This window comes from Centropristis striata, chromosome 21 (genome assembly GCF_030273125.1).
Source record: "Centropristis striata isolate RG_2023a ecotype Rhode Island chromosome 21, C.striata_1.0, whole genome shotgun sequence".
NCBI classification, from domain to species: Eukaryota; Metazoa; Chordata; class Actinopteri; order Perciformes; family Serranidae; genus Centropristis; species Centropristis striata.
In genome coordinates, this window is record NC_081537.1 from 7,885,154 (window position 1) to 7,902,711 (window position 17,558).

The 17,558-nt window shown below is 39.6% G+C and overlaps 1 protein-coding gene across 1 annotated transcript in view; it reads left to right on the forward strand.

Annotated features, from left to right (window-relative positions):
* The window catches only part of snx29 (sorting nexin 29), a 225,082-nt gene that overhangs the window by 29,239 nt on the left and 178,285 nt on the right, over window positions 1-17,558 (forward strand). The window contains exons 12-13 of the mRNA XM_059324471.1: window positions 6,522-6,585; window positions 7,229-7,357. Of these exons, the coding sequence (XP_059180454.1) occupies window positions 6,522-6,585; window positions 7,229-7,357 (193 nt within the window). The remainder of the gene's footprint in view (window positions 1-6,521; window positions 6,586-7,228; window positions 7,358-17,558) is intronic.

Consider the following 17,558-nt stretch of genomic DNA (forward strand, 5'->3'; position numbering starts at 1 on the left):
GAGACAAAAACATTATATACATATTTTTACTTAATTGTAAAAATGTATAGCCTTTTTACAGCATATTAAAAAAGTTTTGACATTTAAGTCAACTCAAACGTGTTTCATAGCTTATGAAAGTCTCTGGCCCGGCGCCTTAACTTTTAAGTTTTACCAACTTTGAGTTTAGTTTTGAGTTCCCTGAGATAGACTAGGTTTCAAAATCATATTAATAAATGCCCAATATGACTATTAATAATGTTGGTAGGCTATTTTAGACTTATTAGGCTGTTTAATTTTCATTTTAGGCTCAATATAAGGTTTGCAGGCTCCATTACGCGATTTTAGGGTGGCTCTTTAGTTAGTAAAGGTTACCCACCCCTGTCATAGACGTATTTTTATCGAGCTGTATGATTATTTTGGTCTATTATTATTTTTTATAACATAAAGTTATCTAAGTTTATTTGAGTACCTTTGCATGCTCTTACCAGTGCAAAATTGGTGCACAATCATTAATTCCAGTTTAAAATTCAGTAAATCGACCACCATATCTGTAATTTATGAGATTTTCCTCTCTAAAATGAATGTTGGTTCAGTTCTAGCTGAGCTTACTTGCCAGGAAAAGTAGCCTGTGAAAACTATTGTTTAATGGCTTCTGTGGCTGTGGAGGGAGCTGCTGGTGATGTCATATCAGTGATGTCATGAGGGTTATCCCAACTGGGGCCTGAGAAAACACTACACCTACACTTCAAAGTGAAGGTGCTTTTTTGTTCTTTTAAAGAAGTTGGTATTGAGGAGGCTCTGGGGTTCTAATGAAAGGCACTTTTGAGGTGCATCACAGGAAATATAGGATCCAATGTTTTTTAAGGTTTGGGACTAAAGATTAGGACACTTTTTGCCTTTGTTTGTTCAGTTTTGACCATTCTTTTTTTTATAATTCATAGTTTTTATTATCTTTTCATTTTTACAACAAGTCCGACTCAGAATCAGCGTAAAACACTAAAACACCCCTTTCAAAACAAAACACAATAGGCAGTTCATGCAGCCTAAAACTACTTCACATCAACATTATGTTATGACCGGGGCACCAGATCAGCAATCAATCAATCAATCAATCAAAGGGTCTCAGAGGATCGGCGACACGGACGACAAGAGACTGATTGTTGAAGTGGAACATCATACAATCATTTATGACATAACATATTGTTTTTATAAGGATAGGTGGTCAGATCAACAGATCTTTCACGTCAGAGAAGCAAAGTAAGCTGTTGGTTGTTGTTGTTGTTTTTTTTTACTTTATACACACAGTTTATCCATAGACTGTATAAATAGAGTTTAGACTTTATCACGGGATCTCGCGGTCTCCCGTATGGTCAGGATTATCGCGTGATCTCGTTTTCTAGCATGTATTCGACCGGCTGTAATGCGCCCGGTGTGAATTGACGCTGGGCAGAAGACGCAGCAAAACCGCGGTGGAGACGTTCTGCTGCTGTAACACGCCCGGTGGAAATCCCCAGTGAGGAGTTGGCTGTTCATTTTCAATTAGGAATACAGCAATACACTTAACATCCTCTTCCACAGCTCCACCTTCTCCTACAAATATGAATTCAGCTTACAAACCAATGTTGACTTCATTTCGACGGTCTATGGTTTTTTTTTTAAGTTCCACAATGACCAGATGATTGGCTCATGTAAGAGAGAGATGAATATGAAGCGAGCTGGATTCTTAAGGTGTGTATGAGAGTGTGAGAGGGAGAGCTGTACAGTGCAGTGATTTCCACCAGGCCTGACAGCGTGTGAGGCCAAGCCGTCCATTGATTGGCGAGTATGGAGTCTATAATTCACAAGGCACCTCGATTACATGGCCTAGCTCTCTGCTAATGCATCTATTATTGGAACAATTGAGCAAGAGCGTGCAGGTTTCCGGTAGAGGCATGCACTCGCACACGCACTTTTTTTTCCCCCTAGCAAAGGTAGCTCTTACACATATGAAGACTATGTTGCATGTGCATACCTCCACTCACACACACACACACTTGCGCTGTAATTTGTCCACGTCTCCCTGCGAGGACGGAGGGGCGTCTGGCTCCACTGAAGTCCCTAATGGCTCGCCTGTGGCACCCGCTGTGAACGCGTGGTCGGACTTAAGGTCACATTTATTTCTGGCCTGCTGATGTGGAGAATGGAGCTGTGGAGATAATAGACTTCCTCTTTTTTTCTCGTCTGCTCTCTGTTGCGCTCCTCTTCCTCTCTCCTCCTCCTCTACAGAACCAGGCACTTAGCTCGGAGGAGCAGGAGACCTACTTGTGTCTGGGGCTACATCGACACCCTACATTAGTTATGAGGATAGAGTTGTGGTCTCTGCATGTTGTGTGTGTGTGTAATGGTGGAATGCAAAGTGCAGGGTAGATTAACTCCTTGTCTCATGGTTGTTATTTTTGGAAATCCTGGTAACAGCCTAGTTATGGGCTTTGAAACCTTCATGTGCACCTCCAAGCGTAACTATGGAGATGAGTCACTGTACCACCACATAGCCCGGCCCGAATCTGTCCTTTACATCAGGATGGAGATTAACATCAGCCGGCAGCTGACTGCGAGCAGACTTTGGCTGCAGCTCCAGTTCTACTGACTGGAGCTTTAAGGCTGAAAGGGATACTGAGGATTTCAGACTGAAGTCGCTGCTATCTGATGTTTATTTGACCAGCCTCCAGTTGCAAAAAAGGATATACAGTACAGGCCAAAAGTTTGGACACACACCTTCTCATTCAATGCGTTTTTCTTTATTTTAATGACTGTTTACATTGTAGATTCTCACTGAAGGCATCAAAACTATGAATGAACACAGATGGAATTATGTACTTAACAAAAAAAGTGTGAAATAACTAAAAACATGTCTTGTATTTTAGATTCCTCAAAGTAACCACCCTTTGCTTACTAGAATATAAGACATGTTTTCAGTTATTTCACACTTTTTTGTTAAGTACATCATTCCACATGTGTTCATTAATAGTTTTGATGAATTTACAATGTCAATAGTCTGAAAATAAAGGAAAAACATTGAATGAGAAGGTGTGTTCAAACTTTTGGCCTGTACTGTATATGGGTGGTTGACGTGACGCTCAATTTTTGTGTTCCCAGTGACAAATATTACTAAAATTTGATAATATTTCGTTAAAATTAATGTTTTAATATGCAGTTCATTCTTCTACATCTAATCCATCTGCAAACAATGAGCATCGTTCTTCAACTGTGCAAATATTCTGTTTTGAACATGACATTTGTCCACCGGTGCAACTGGACTAGGTAGCATTACTTATCTTAAAACAACTGTAATGTCATACGAGTGTTTACTTAATGAATCTAGAGGATATAAGTGTTAAGGTCCCTATGTAGAGTTATTATGACACATTACATTTTGTCCGCAAAACTGGTGTCCTCCTGGAGCAACGCCATTATGTAGATATAAAACAGGCATTAATGTGACCAGCCCATTACTGAGAGGGGTCCTTCCAGAATCAGGAAGGACAGAAGACATCTCTGGAGTAGGTGGACTGCACACAAGATCACTTCTGTCTCAAATATTTTCATAATATTACTATTTCCGTGCAGTGTTGGAACTGGTCGTCTTAAGGTAGTCCTTTGGTACAACGCAGTTTAAGTATTGATCTGAATATTTTTATCAATTTACATTGATTGATCATTGAAAAGAATGTAAATTGATAAAAAATATTCATAACTAATATGCCTTGGGCTTATCTATCTTATCTGTCCAACATTCTCTGAATTAAATAATGACATTCTTTATTTTGTTGCACCGGTGGACACATTTTAGGACTACCACACCAAAAAGTTAATAATATGCTAAATATATGAAGATTTAGAAATGGACACATTCAGTTTTGAATTATTCACATATAAGGGAATATAATTGTATGTCATTTGACATATATTTTTGAATTATTCTTTTTTTCACTTTGAATTTGAGTTCACGTCAACCACCCATATGTATTGTTGATTAGTTAAAATCAGTTTTGTCCTACATAATGATCCTGGAACATTCAATAGCTGCCTTTCCACCATTATTGTGAGCTATGGCTGTCTTCAAGCTGCTGAGTCTCAAGCTGCAAGATCAAACACCATTTGTGTTGTCTTCTATTATGTTGATAGCTCCATAGTACTGCCCTTAAACCTGTGTTATAAAGCCAGCCATCCCACACAGTAGAAACATAAACACACTAATCAGACTTATCAATTCAGTTGTGGTCGCTGTCTTTATTATACCATTTTATTTCCCTGTTTTGTTTTGAGAAGTAAACGCAGATAGAAGCTGATGGTCTATGTTCATAACTGAAAGATCATCATAGACTCTTTAATTTAACCCATAAAAAACACTTGCACTTAAATTCATTGACACTTTATAGTGAACAGAAAGTCTATTTTTAATCTTTGTATTAAAAAAAGAATGGATTGTTTTTAGGGATGGGTACCGAATTCCGTACTTTTATAGGTACTGACCGAATTCCGTCGGTACTACCGAGTACCGATTCATGTAAAATCAAATGGTACCATGTTTCGGTACCTAAACGGCGTTTACTTTAAACTGATCATTGATTTCAACCTGTTTTCATTTGACGTCTTTGATTAACAAGCGTGCTGACGATCGCACTATCTTTCTTTATTTTTTTATTTACCTCCTCATCTGGTCCTGTCTGCTCACCGCAGCCACTAGCCACTAGCTGTTGCCCTCTTCCACCCCGGCGCAGAGACAAACAGCCCGGCTCTAGGCCTGCTAGCCGCCAGCTGCTATCTCTCCAATGTCTCTACCCGGGCTTGGCCTTCGTCTGCCTCCAGATTGGACCTTCCTTACTCCGTTTGCTCTCTCCATTCTGCTGTACACCAGTCATTAGCAGCTAGCAGCTAGCTGCTGCATCTCTGGTCCTCCGCTAATACTCCACTTTCCACCTCCGAATTTCCAAACTTCCGAAATTTACCTGCCACTTTACTCCAAACTGCCTCGCTGAAATTAAATCCCTCGGACTCCTGCGTAATCCTCGATATTTGCACAGAGCAGCCCGACTCAACTATGTTTATTCCAACCATGCTATGCCCACAATACTGTCTGACCGGTGCTCCGGCGCACAGCTACGACGTCATCACAACAAATCACACGTGCACTTGCAACCTTTTTTTTTCCTCCTCCGTGCACCTGAGATCGCTCCTCTACATTCTTTGATAACACTGCAACCTTCATGTTACAAAATGCACGTTCACTCAACAATAAAGCACTGCTCATCCTGGATTTTATATTGTTTTGTTACATTTTTTAAAGTTTATATTTTGAGAAATAAATGTGTTGAATTGAAAAAATTAGATTTTATTATTAAACAAATTAACATTTATTACCACATAAACAAACACAAAAGTACCGAAAATTGGTACCGTTGAGTACCGGTACTGATTCCCAGGTACCGGGTATCGGTACCGTATCGATTCAAATGTGAAAGGTACCCATCCCTAATTGTTTTTAATTTAAATACCTGAAACCAACTCTACCAACTGATCTTTTTAACACATTTTTAGAACAAAATAAGCACTTTGTTGGCATCCCAAATTAAAAGAATGCTTTTCATTGTCAAGAAACTACTATCCAATCACTACATGACTGTACAAGCCGTCTTTTCAGACACAGTTTTGATTTATTATTTTCCGACATTCCATTCTTTTCAAAACCGCTGATGGACAGCATCCGTTTACTTCTCCAGTCGGAGTACTTTGCAACAGCTCAGTGATCAAAACAGCTTTGAAGGAATATCAGAAACCATTACTCTGGAAACTGTTTTAGGTGACAGCTTTGCTACATTAACAATTTTGAGGCATTGTTTAATATTTGATTTTGCTACTCAGCCATTATATAAGAGGTGACAGTGACCTTCATCAGCTGAATATGTCAGTGGATTCACTACTTTGCTGGATCTGAGTGGTAACACAATAAAAATGGCTGCTGTTGGTGTTTAGATATACGAGCCGAAATAACCGAAGATGATGGTTTTGTTGTCCTGCTCTCAGCACAAAAATAATACTGCCTACCTTCTGCAAATTACACTTTTCAGGACTGTTATTCACTTGTAATTGCCGTTGTGAGTTTGGTTTCGTATTTTCTTGATACATAGTTTAATTCAAATGGTATCCAGTGTTTTCTTCCCCTTACATTTATCTAAGATTAGTTTCTCTCTTCGGGGCTTTTTAGTAGTTTTTCAAAAAAGTATATTTTACTGTAGCAATAAAAGTGTTCCCTGTGAGTCAGATAGATAGATATTCTATATAACTTCTGTCAGCAGAATAAAGTAAAAAGCTGATTTTTATCAAAGCAGTTCATCTTAAGGATGGAACAATAGTGCAGCGTTAAAAGTGGGATTTTGTTATTTCTACATTTGAAAAGTGAAGGTTATGAGTTTATGCATATTGCTTGTGTAGTGTCTGTGTGTGTTTTTATATAGTTTTCGATACTAAATCGACTTCACTCTGTTCTGTTTCCTCTGCAGTGGAGCTGCGTCAGGCAATTGTAGCCATGATGAACAGGAAGGACGAGCTGGAGGAACAAAACACGTACGTTGGGATATATTCTCCTTATCTGCTGCTCGCAAACTCCCCAAACACACACACATTTACATACACACACTCACACTCGGACTGGAGGAAGATATCGAATGACCTTTCTGTATAAATTGTGTCAGCTTGTTTTCTTTTTATCCTGAGACGATGGGGTTTTTTTGTGCTGACTTGGGGGCAGGAAATGGTTTTGTTTTGTTTTGTTTTTAGCATTAAGCCACAAGAGACTGTGATTTACGCTCATTTAACAGCTGCTCAAAAAGATTGTTGTGCAAACTGCAAAACACAGTTTAATAAAAGTCTGTTGTAATGGTCCAAAAAAAACACAGTATTATTGCAATTAACCATAAATAAATGTGAATCGTCTGCCAAGCAGTATTTAGATCTTTATGATAAACTGTGATTTGTGCTCGGGGGCATTAAATAACAGCGATGCAATCACAGATGTGTGTTGATTAAGTGTTTTGTATCAGAGCCGAGTGTGACTGCAATTAAAGAAGCTTAATAATGTTTATCCGATCTACTGTTTATGAAAATAACATTACCAGAATGTCGGCGTGCAGAATGTAGAGGATTACGTATGGAGACGTATCACCTGAAGGTAAACGGGAGATAGTGATCTGCTTCATGCGTCTGACAGGTCTCTACGCAGTCTGCTGGATGGGGAGATGGAGCACTCAGCAGGTCTGAGGCAGGAAACGGATCTGCTGAAGAGGAAGCTGGCAGAGCTAGAGGAGAGACACACAGGGAAGGTCCAGGCACTGGCCAGGTAAGAAACAGCTAGGACGTCTGTAGAACATACATTGATACTGTCATTTCAGCTTTGGTGGCTACACTGTGGTCTAGTGCAGGGATTCCCAAAGTGTGGTGCGTGGACCCTCAGGGGTGCACAGGCTGCTGCTAGGAGGTGCGCAAGATGAAAAATGTAATGGCGGCCTGATAATTACACAATTACATTTTTCCCCCCACACAATAAAGAAGTGTAAATAAACATTTCCTTTGTAAAATGTAAAATCAAAAACTGTAATATTAATTAATTAATAAATGCAGGCAATAAATGCAGGCAAAAATTCAAAATGCATCTTAAATTCATCTTAAAATGAAGCGTAGAAGAAGTTATCTTCTTCCATTTTTCCAACTCGTGTTATGATGACGGGGTTGTGTAACCTCTACGGTCATTTAAATTTGCTGCAATTTTTGTTCAATGCAGCTCAAAATATTATAACATTTTCCAACTTATGTGCTTTCTGCCTCTGATCCTGAGCCTGTCATCATCCTCTTTGCTCTTAAAAGTGGAAGCTTGCGCATAACTTTGTTGCATTATATTGAAACTGTGTTTCAGATGAATTCAAATGCGAGAGCGCATTGTTATGATGGTGATTATTTTATTATATGTGTGTTCTGGTCATTTCAGCATGATTAAACATGCCACCTTTAATATAGCTATAAAAAAGCTTATTGCCTTTTGATTTTTTTTTAAGGTGTGGGGGTGCGTCAACCCGGTTGGGACATAGAAGGGGGTGCGCGGCTAAAAAAGTTTGGGAACCGCTGGTCTAGTGGTTAGCACTCTTTTCTCACAGAAAGAGGGTCGCCAGTTCGACTCCGCCTTGTGGCTCTTCTGTGTGGAGTTTGCATGTTCTCCCCGTGTCAGCATGGGTTCTGTCCGGGTACTCCGGCTTCCTCCCACAGTCCAAAAACATGCACTAATTTAATTGGTGACTCTAAATTGCCCGTCGGTGTGAATGAGAGTGTGATTGTCTGTCTCTATGTGTCAGCCCTGTGCAGGGTGTACCCCGCTTCTCGCCCTAATGTCAGCTGGGATTGCGGATATGCATTTAAGGATAATAAATGATTGAACGCCATCTTGTGTTTTTGGAGCCAGAAGTGACCATTCTTGACAAGAGGGTGGTTCCCAGCCCAACGAGACCACGTACCTGTAGGTGTAACAGCTAACACCGATGCTAGGTAGTGAACTTGGTTAGCAGAGTTCATCCATGATTGATGTTAAGTGTCATATTAATTGGGATGCTAATTTTGGCTTATTTTTTTTTACAATCTGTGTACTTATTCATACAGATAATATAACAATAATAATAATAATGCAAAAAAAGCTTATTAATTAGATTTTCCTAAAATAATCCTCTGATACACTTGTAGAAACTAAAGTGTGAACTATCCTAATGTAGTTCTGTATGGCCATCATTATCTTTTATTACTCTGTATCTGCAGCCAAGAAACCGTTATCTCTTTTTACTGTAATCCACATTCAGTGTCTATGAGAAAAGTTTCTGTTTTCAGGACAAACCTCTTGTGAAGAGTTTACCCACTAATGTAGCTTTTACTTTTTAGTTTGAGTTCAGGAGTTAAAAGCACGTTGTTTGCTTTATCTTCAGCTGAAAATGAGAGTAGCTGCGTATTGCTGGTGGGAGGATTTTTTTTCAAAGCGAGCGCTGGAAAACATTTTATAAAAGCCAGAATTTGAATCACTTGACATGGTAATGATTGTTTCATTGGTAGTGACCATTAACCCATCAACCTCCTGCAGATACATGATGGCTGTTTTGTGCTGTGGGACTTTTAACATCCTGCAGTTTTAATTGCATGGCCATCCAAACCATTTGAAAAGACCTTTCGCACATCAGGTATTTTGACTTGTCACAGCAGGAGGCACACAGGTGGCATTAATAACATTAACAATGGCTAAGGTGACTACGGTCGTTAAAACATTGCGTCAAAGATGATGAGCTAGTTTTTAAACTTATACACAAAAAGTTTTCAGTCAGTAAACATTGTGTAAAAGCCCAGAGGACCTTCATGTTTTGTGATTAAAGCTGCTCTGTGGCTGCTGATTGTGCCGGGCTGTGCACTATACCTACAGTAGCTGCATCAGTGTTTTACACATAATCACAGTAATTACCACTACACCCCCTAATGACAAGACTCTCACCCATACAGGAAAGGGAACTATATTTGTGCAGCTATCACTGTGAAACGATAGTTCAGATTTTTTGAAGTGGGGTTGTATTAGCTATTTTTCCACCCTGATTCAATAAAGGCTGTCATGGGAAATTGTCTAAAATGTGAATAAACAGAATTCCTTCATCTGCTTGTCCTTTTGACAGATATTTAATTGAAAACTGTACAAAGACAATATATAATATCTTCAACAGATCAAGTTTTGTTTTATTGTAAATACACCCTTGAATTAGGGCTGGGCGATATGGCCCTAAATAAATATCACGATATTGAAGGCTATTTTTGCGATAACGATTATTCTTCACAATATTACAAAATACTTAAAAAGATGTTTTTTTTAGTCTGTATAAATAAATAAAAATCTAAAATGTAGTGTGAAGTGCAAATCTCGACAGTTGCCAAATACAAAAATGTTTACTCTTGACTCTTGAGTATGAGCAAATAATAAAAAATAACCATTTAGGGGTTCCGGGGGCATATTTTAATGACATTATTCAAAGGAGAATAAAGGTTCTTCTATGTTTTATTTAAGGCATCTTATTTTGACAGTCTTCTTGTATGTTCTGTGGTGGATTCTGTTAACACACGTGCTCTTATTTTGAAAGCTGTGAGATGTGTTTAGCGAGAGTAAGTAGCTTTTTGTGATTAAAACAACTTTAATTGTTAGGCTTACGCCACTACATCAAGAAGTAGGAATGTTGCCAATATCGTGATAAGCATTTTTTTTAACCATAAAAAAAAATACCGATATTATCGTAAACGATACGATATGGCACACCCCTACCTTGAATTCAGAATTTGATGCATTCTATATTTAATATATGTTTTACACAGCATCCCACCTTTTTAGGAGTTGGGATTGTATTAGGGCTGGGCGATATGGACCAAAACTCATGTCCTGTTACTTTTAGGCCGAACGGCAATATACTATATATGTTGGTATTTTAAACAAAAAGTGCAAAATGTTTAGTTTTAAGTCAATGCCACAAGTTATTATCACCAACCTGTTGTATTTAAAGACTTTATCAAATTCAAAACCTTCCACCTTTTGAAGCAATTTTCTTGCCGCTGTTTTACCAAAATCGTCGCGTTGCTCTTCATCAGCAATCCGAAATCCCTCCAAATTACAGAACCATTTTTTTTTCTTAGGAACTACCTCTTGCTCTTTATCAATCGTGTCGCCATGATTTTTTGAAAAGTTTGTTGTGTTGTGCGTGATAGAAGCTGAAAAGTATGAACAGCAGAGAATGCTTTGTTCCTGTTGGGCTCAAACGGGAGCAAACCACAGCTACAAATATCGGTCATGAGTTAAGGCAACATCAAAATATAATATATATCGATACACTGTTATAAATTATTCTGTAGTCATTTAATTTTACTTAATATATTTGATAAAATGTATTAAATATAAATGCGTCCTTGATTTTGAGGCAGTTGTTTAAGTAACTTTAATATAAAAATGTTTGAGATAGAATCTACTTATTTTGATCACATTAAATATAATCTTTATGTGTATGTAATTTTAAATCAAGAGAATTTTGAATGAATCCAACACAATAGAATTACCGTACTCCATTTTTAATTGACAGGCACTTCCTGTTAAGTTGTTATTAACTCAACTTGTAACATAGTTTTTTTTTTTTGTTTTTTTTAACAATGTTTTTATTAATTTTCAATAAGAACATACAAAACACATCAACACTCACCACACTAGCCACATAATGAAAAGCAGGCAGACCCCGCTGAACACACATACACAAAAAATAAAATGAATAAAAATTAAAATAAAATAAAAAAGTGTGTGAATATAAAATAACAATTACAACAAATAATAATAATTTTTTTTTTAAATAAAAAAAATTGTTACACTCATTATGCTTACAGATAAATATAATCTACTGTTGCTTGAGAAAGTCCATTAAGGGTGTCCACACCTCTTCAAATTCTTGCACTTTACCCTTAATTACATAGGTTAACTTGTAAAATAGTTAGATTTAATTAATAATATTGCGTGCAATCTTTTGCCTCAATTTTATTGAGTAGCTATTGTTTAACTTTTTTTACAGTGTATGGTGGTATTGTCTCAACTACAAATCTAGTTCTAAAATATATCGGTATAACTCGTAATAACAATATATTGCCGAACCCCAGATTGTGTTACTTATAGTAGATGGCAGTTGGCACGCCCCCCATTTAGAGAAGCAGCCCCCCCGCGCGCCAAACTATACCTGGGGTTAAAGTGGGCTAGCCCAAAACATACCCGGGGTATAAAAGAGGCGAAGCTATTTAAACCCCCCCCCCCAGGCCAGATTATACCAACCCACATACACACTCAGAAACCAGCCCACTGGCACAGCAGCTGGGCAATTAAAAAAGCCACCAGACTCCTTTGAAAAAAAAACGTAATTTTACCTGAGAACACTAGCCAAGACAAAAGCTTACCTGCCTCAGAGTGACCTGGAGAAAACTATTCATGCCTTCATCACATCACAACTGGACTACTGTAACGCCCTCTACACCGGCATGGATCAACGGCAGCTTCGCCGCCTGCAGTTGGTCCAAAACTCAGCCTCCAGACTCCTCACCTGCACTAAAAAACATGATCACATCACCCCAGTCCTCGCATCGCTCCACTGGCTCCCCATCCGTCACCGCATTGACTATAAACTTCTTCTAACTGTTTACAAATCCCTCCATGGTCTGGCCCCTACATACCTGTCTGACCTCCTGCACCACCACACCCCCTCCAGAGCTCTACGGTCAGCTGACCAGCTGCTGTTGGAGGTGCCCAGGTCCTAAAAACAAGAGGCGACAGGGCCTTCTCAGTAGCAGCCCCCAGACTCTGGAACTGCCTCCCCCTCCACATCCGTGCAGCGCAGTCACTAAATGTTTTTAAATCCCACTTAAAAACCCACCTCTTTTCTCTTGCCTTCGATTAAAGTTTTTTTTTCCTCTGGCAAGTGCTAGGGAATAGTGTACCCTAGTAATCCCACAGTGCTTTTAAAAAAAATATCCCATCTTCTTTTAATTTATTTTAAATTAAATTTTGTTTTGTTTTTTGTTTTCTTTGTTACCTTTGTCAATTTTGTCAATTCTGTATTTTATTGCACTTTCTTGCACTTTTATGTGAAGCACTTTGGTGCGGCTCAGCCATCTGTAAATGCGCTATATAAATAAATCTGACTTGACTTGACTTGACTCACAGAACACAGGAGTTGTTGGTCTACTGCTGCCTTCTTAAGTAACTGTCTTAATGTTTTTGTGTGACTTTCATGTTTGAAAAGATTAGTTTGTACTACCAAAGTCACACAACAATACAAACAAAGACAGGCAGTGGTAGACAGGCTTCTCTTCTACTGTGACATAAAATGACTGACTTGTCAATGGGCTCTGGTGGTTTTGAAAAGCTGGGCTGCTCCTGTCCACAGCAGTGTATTGCGTCCCTGCTGGTACTCCTGCCTGCTTCTCCAAACTGGGGCCGTGCCAGCTGCCATTTACTGTAGTTAATACACTCTCTATGGATAAGTACCTCATACAAACCCACATAAAAAAAACCCAAACCTTCCCTTAAGTCTCCACATCCAGCTCAGTCCGCTTGTGATAAAAATCGGAAGACGAATGTCAGAACAACTTTTAAACCCATTGTGGGGTGCTGCATCACCCACACACTGACTTTTATTCCAATAAGTGACCACCTACAGTTTCCCTCAGCATTAACGATTGATTGCCTGTATTCCAGAAGTTTTCACTTGAGCCCTGAGCCCTTTAAATAGAGGATTAGTCATCCTTCAGCAGTCAAAACAGAAAGCCTCAGCAAGGCTGCGTTCAGATAGTAGCCTCCTCCAGTAAGTCAAGCCACCAGCTAGGATTGATCGACTGAAGTTAAGTGTGTAGGGACCGCTGAGGCTGATAAGTTTGTCGAGGACGGTGCAGCCGCTGACGGCGCTTTTGAATGTGTGATGATTGTCATGTTCACACGGAACAATTTAATGGAGCTGAAATGTTAAAGAGAGAGTGTTGAAGGAACAACTGATAGCCTCGTGACTGCCTCGCTCTCTCTGCAGGCGCCGTACAGTCACATACAGTTCCACACAACCAAATGCACACACAAAGCTTATTCTATAGTCCGCCGCTAAATCTCAAGTGCTGCTTTTCCTTCTTCGCCAAATCTGTCTCAATCAATAGCGGGCTATAAATACCACCGAAGGAGCAGCTAGCCACTGAATGAGGGCTGGAAGCTGTCAGCATCATTCAGTGAAAGAGGCTACTGGCAACGGTTGCTATGAATCCCACAATTCTTTGTGATTCACTGAATTGGGAGTCTGTAAGCCTGACATAAAATCTGACACCAAACAGTAACTTCTTAACACTTGAAAGGACGGTCGGATCGCCCGTTGACTGACAGCTAGCCAAAAGGGCTTTCGAGTTAATTTCAATGTTATTTCGACAGATTGTTTAACCGGCACTAACTTTGACAGGAATCACTTTGCTGAAAGTGGACAATTCCAGGTTAAATGTTTATCTTCAGCACCAGATGGTCCCCGCTGTTTGAGAAAGATGCCGCCAGTCATCTGCTTCTCCTAGTAGTACTACTTGTCTGGTGGAGCAGCACCCAAACCCCAGGAAGTGGCGTGTGTGTGTCTTGAGCCCGGCTGTATATGGGGGTGGCAGAGGATGAGCGAGCCGCCATAGATAGATTTCGGCTGACGTAGACTCCGGCAGAGGGGAGTGGGCTAAAACGAGCAGCTGCTCACTTACCGAGTTACTCACACACAAAACTCAGATGTACAGCAGGACCCTTACTCACACGCAAATCTAAATATAACATCAACATGTAAGACTCTCACTCACACATTGACACATCGCAGCCCACATCATCACCCTTACATTCTACCAGGCCGGAGAAATCCAGAGCACACATGTTACAGTCCTCATGCATGTTCCTGTGCACACGCCACGTCAGACCAATCTCACCACTTGGTTCAGAGATGGACACGTGCGCTGCAACGTCCTCAGAGCGTTTGTAGTCAACTGTTCGCTGAACGTTCCACTGGTGGGAAATGAAACGCCTCAATATCAGCATGGTGGTATAACGTTTGTTGGTTGGTTTGTCCAATTGTCAGCAAGATTACAGAAAAAATCTCGGCCCGATTTTCAGCCAATCACAGAGCAGCAACTCAATGCATTTATTAGGGGTGTGCCATATCGTATCGTTCAAGATATTATCGGCATATTTTTTTTATGGTTAAAAAAAGTGCATGTCATGATATTGGCAACATTCCTACTTCTTGATGTAGTGGTGTAAGGCTAACAATTAAAGTTGTTTTAATTACAAAAAGCTACTTACTCTCTGTAGCTAAGCACATGCAGCTTTCAAAATAAGAGCACGGTGTGTTAGCAGAATCCACCACAGAACTTACAAGAAGACTGTCAAAATAAGATGCCTTAAATAAAACATACAAGAACCTTTATTCTGCTTTACAAAATGTCATTAAAATATGCCCCCCGAAACCCCTAAATGGTTATTTTTATTATTTGCTCATACTCAAGAGTCATTTTTTTTGTATTTGGCAATTGCTGAGATGTGCACTTCACACTACATTTTAGATTTTTATTTATTTATACAGACTTAAAAAAAATCATATTTTCTATATCTTTATAAGTATTTCCTAATATCGTCAAGAATATCGTTATCGCAAAAATAGCCTGAAATATCGTGATATTCTTTTAGGGCCATATTGCCCAGCCCTAGCATTTATGCATGTAGACATGGTGAAGATGAGTTGCTGAAGTTCAAAGCCGATCTTCTAAGATTTTCACGCACAACCATCTCTAGGGTTTACAGAGAATGGTCCGAAAAAGAGAAAATATCCAGCGGGCCAAAAAGCCTTGTTGATGCCAGAGGTCAGAGGAGAATGGCCAGACTGGTTAGACATGATAGAAAGGCAACAATAACTCAAATAACCAACTGTTACAACCAAGCTATGAAGAAGACTCTGAATACCTTGAGGCAGCTGAAGACCACACCAACACTTCATTAGGTACACCTTGCTAGCTGATAAAGTGGCCGGTTAGTCTATATGGTTTCACTGACGCGTATATTATCTTACTTAACACTAAATTTGTACATTTAGATTTGGAAAACTTTTCTGCAAAATGCAAAACAGCATAATTTGATCAGATTTTTGTAGAAATACCTTTTTTCAATTATGCTTGTTACCAACCTATTTTGCTAATTATGTAGACCGCCAAAGGATTTTAATGTATTGGATCTTAATGTACTGTAACATTTTTGACCACTACTAGTGATAATTAGCAATCTTGTTCTGAGTGGGTCTCAGTTCTGTTTGTATATTGTGCACATGCACAAGGCGTGACTGAATACAAATCACCCAGTCCTACTTTATTTCATGTTAAGCCAAATTCTACATGATATCTGTCCTCACGTCTCAGCATCTTCATCATACAGCGCCTTTTATTTCCTTTATGCTCATGATGACAGACATGGTGTCATAAGAAGACTGTTGCTTTAAAGATAAATGTCTGAAACTAAAACACACACACACACACACACACACACACACACACACACACACACACACACACACGCTCTCTCTTTCTTTCCCCCGGACTACTTCTTGTCCCCCTTTTTAGACGTCAGTTGGCAGAGCAGAAAGCAGGCCTCTCGCAGCAGGAAGATGGGAAAGCAGCCAGTCGAGTGGGCCCGGGCCAGGAAGTGGTACCTCGTCACTGGGAGAGGGGGTGGTTGGACAGGCGGACGCATACGCACACACACACACACTCACACACACACACACACACACACACACACACACACACACACAAGAACAAGAGCAGATGCCTTTTTCTTAGCTGGCGGAGCTGCCGTCTTTTCTGCAGGCAGTCTGGTGCAGCTGATCTAAGAAGTGTCAGGGAGAGCGGCTGTGAAGTTTGCCTAGTTTACTTGTTGGGAGGCTCGCCGTTTTTCTTTCTGTGGGAAGTCAATTATGTCACTCTGCCCAAAGGGGGGCTTTCTCCTTCCATGTTGGAAGCTTTAACAACCCCGTTGCCTTGTTCTGCCTGAGTGTGGAGATATATGTGTGTGTTCACGTTTACACAGCTTTGGGCATTGAGCCTTTGGAATTGTGACACAAGAGTGTATGCTTGAAGTCATTTTTTTTTTTCTCAGAGAGGCTGAGCAGTAAATTGCACTCAGGAGCATTACCCAGTTCTGAGCTGTCTGTCTCTGAAGGCGTCTTTGTACCTCTCATTTACTACTTCCAAACAAAACCAGATCATACCTGAAAAACAGCCAATTTAGCTTTGTTTATTGCACATTAAGACGACTACAGAGCAAAAGGGATGATAAAAAAAGGGTGGGGGTACAAGAGAGTGGAAAAAATCACCCCAGGGCTTCTTTCAACTTAAGTAATTACTGCGTGTACTTTAAGTTTAAGCTTCCCTCTTGAGATACTTTTTCGCCCGTGCTTCAACAGAAGATAAAATCCTACACTCTTCCTTTCTTTCTAATATTCTCTTACAGTATGTGCCTTTTTTCATAAATGTTGTAGCTGCCACTAGATTTGTCTCTTTCACACAAAATATTTACAGTTTTTTATCTCTGGAAAGCACACAGTATCCCACTCTTTCACAATCTCCTTTATTTGCACACAAAACACTTTTAAAAAAAAAAGTATCTCAAAAGCAGACAGCTTTTCTTTCTCTTGTGTTCCTTTTGTACACAAAAACTCTATTAAAACATCTCTTCGTGCACAAACACTGCTCCCACTTGTCTCTCACGTGGAAGAAAATGAAATTACTTCTTCAACAATTTTATTACCCAACATAGTGAGTAGATGAAATCTGGCGACCGCTTTGTGTGTTGAGGCATGTAGCGGCGCTGCCATTACTGCCGGGGCAGGTCTTGTCAGCTGCTGACAGTGACAATGACATTTTTGACTGAATGATGGATTTTCTCAGCGAATTGATTGCAA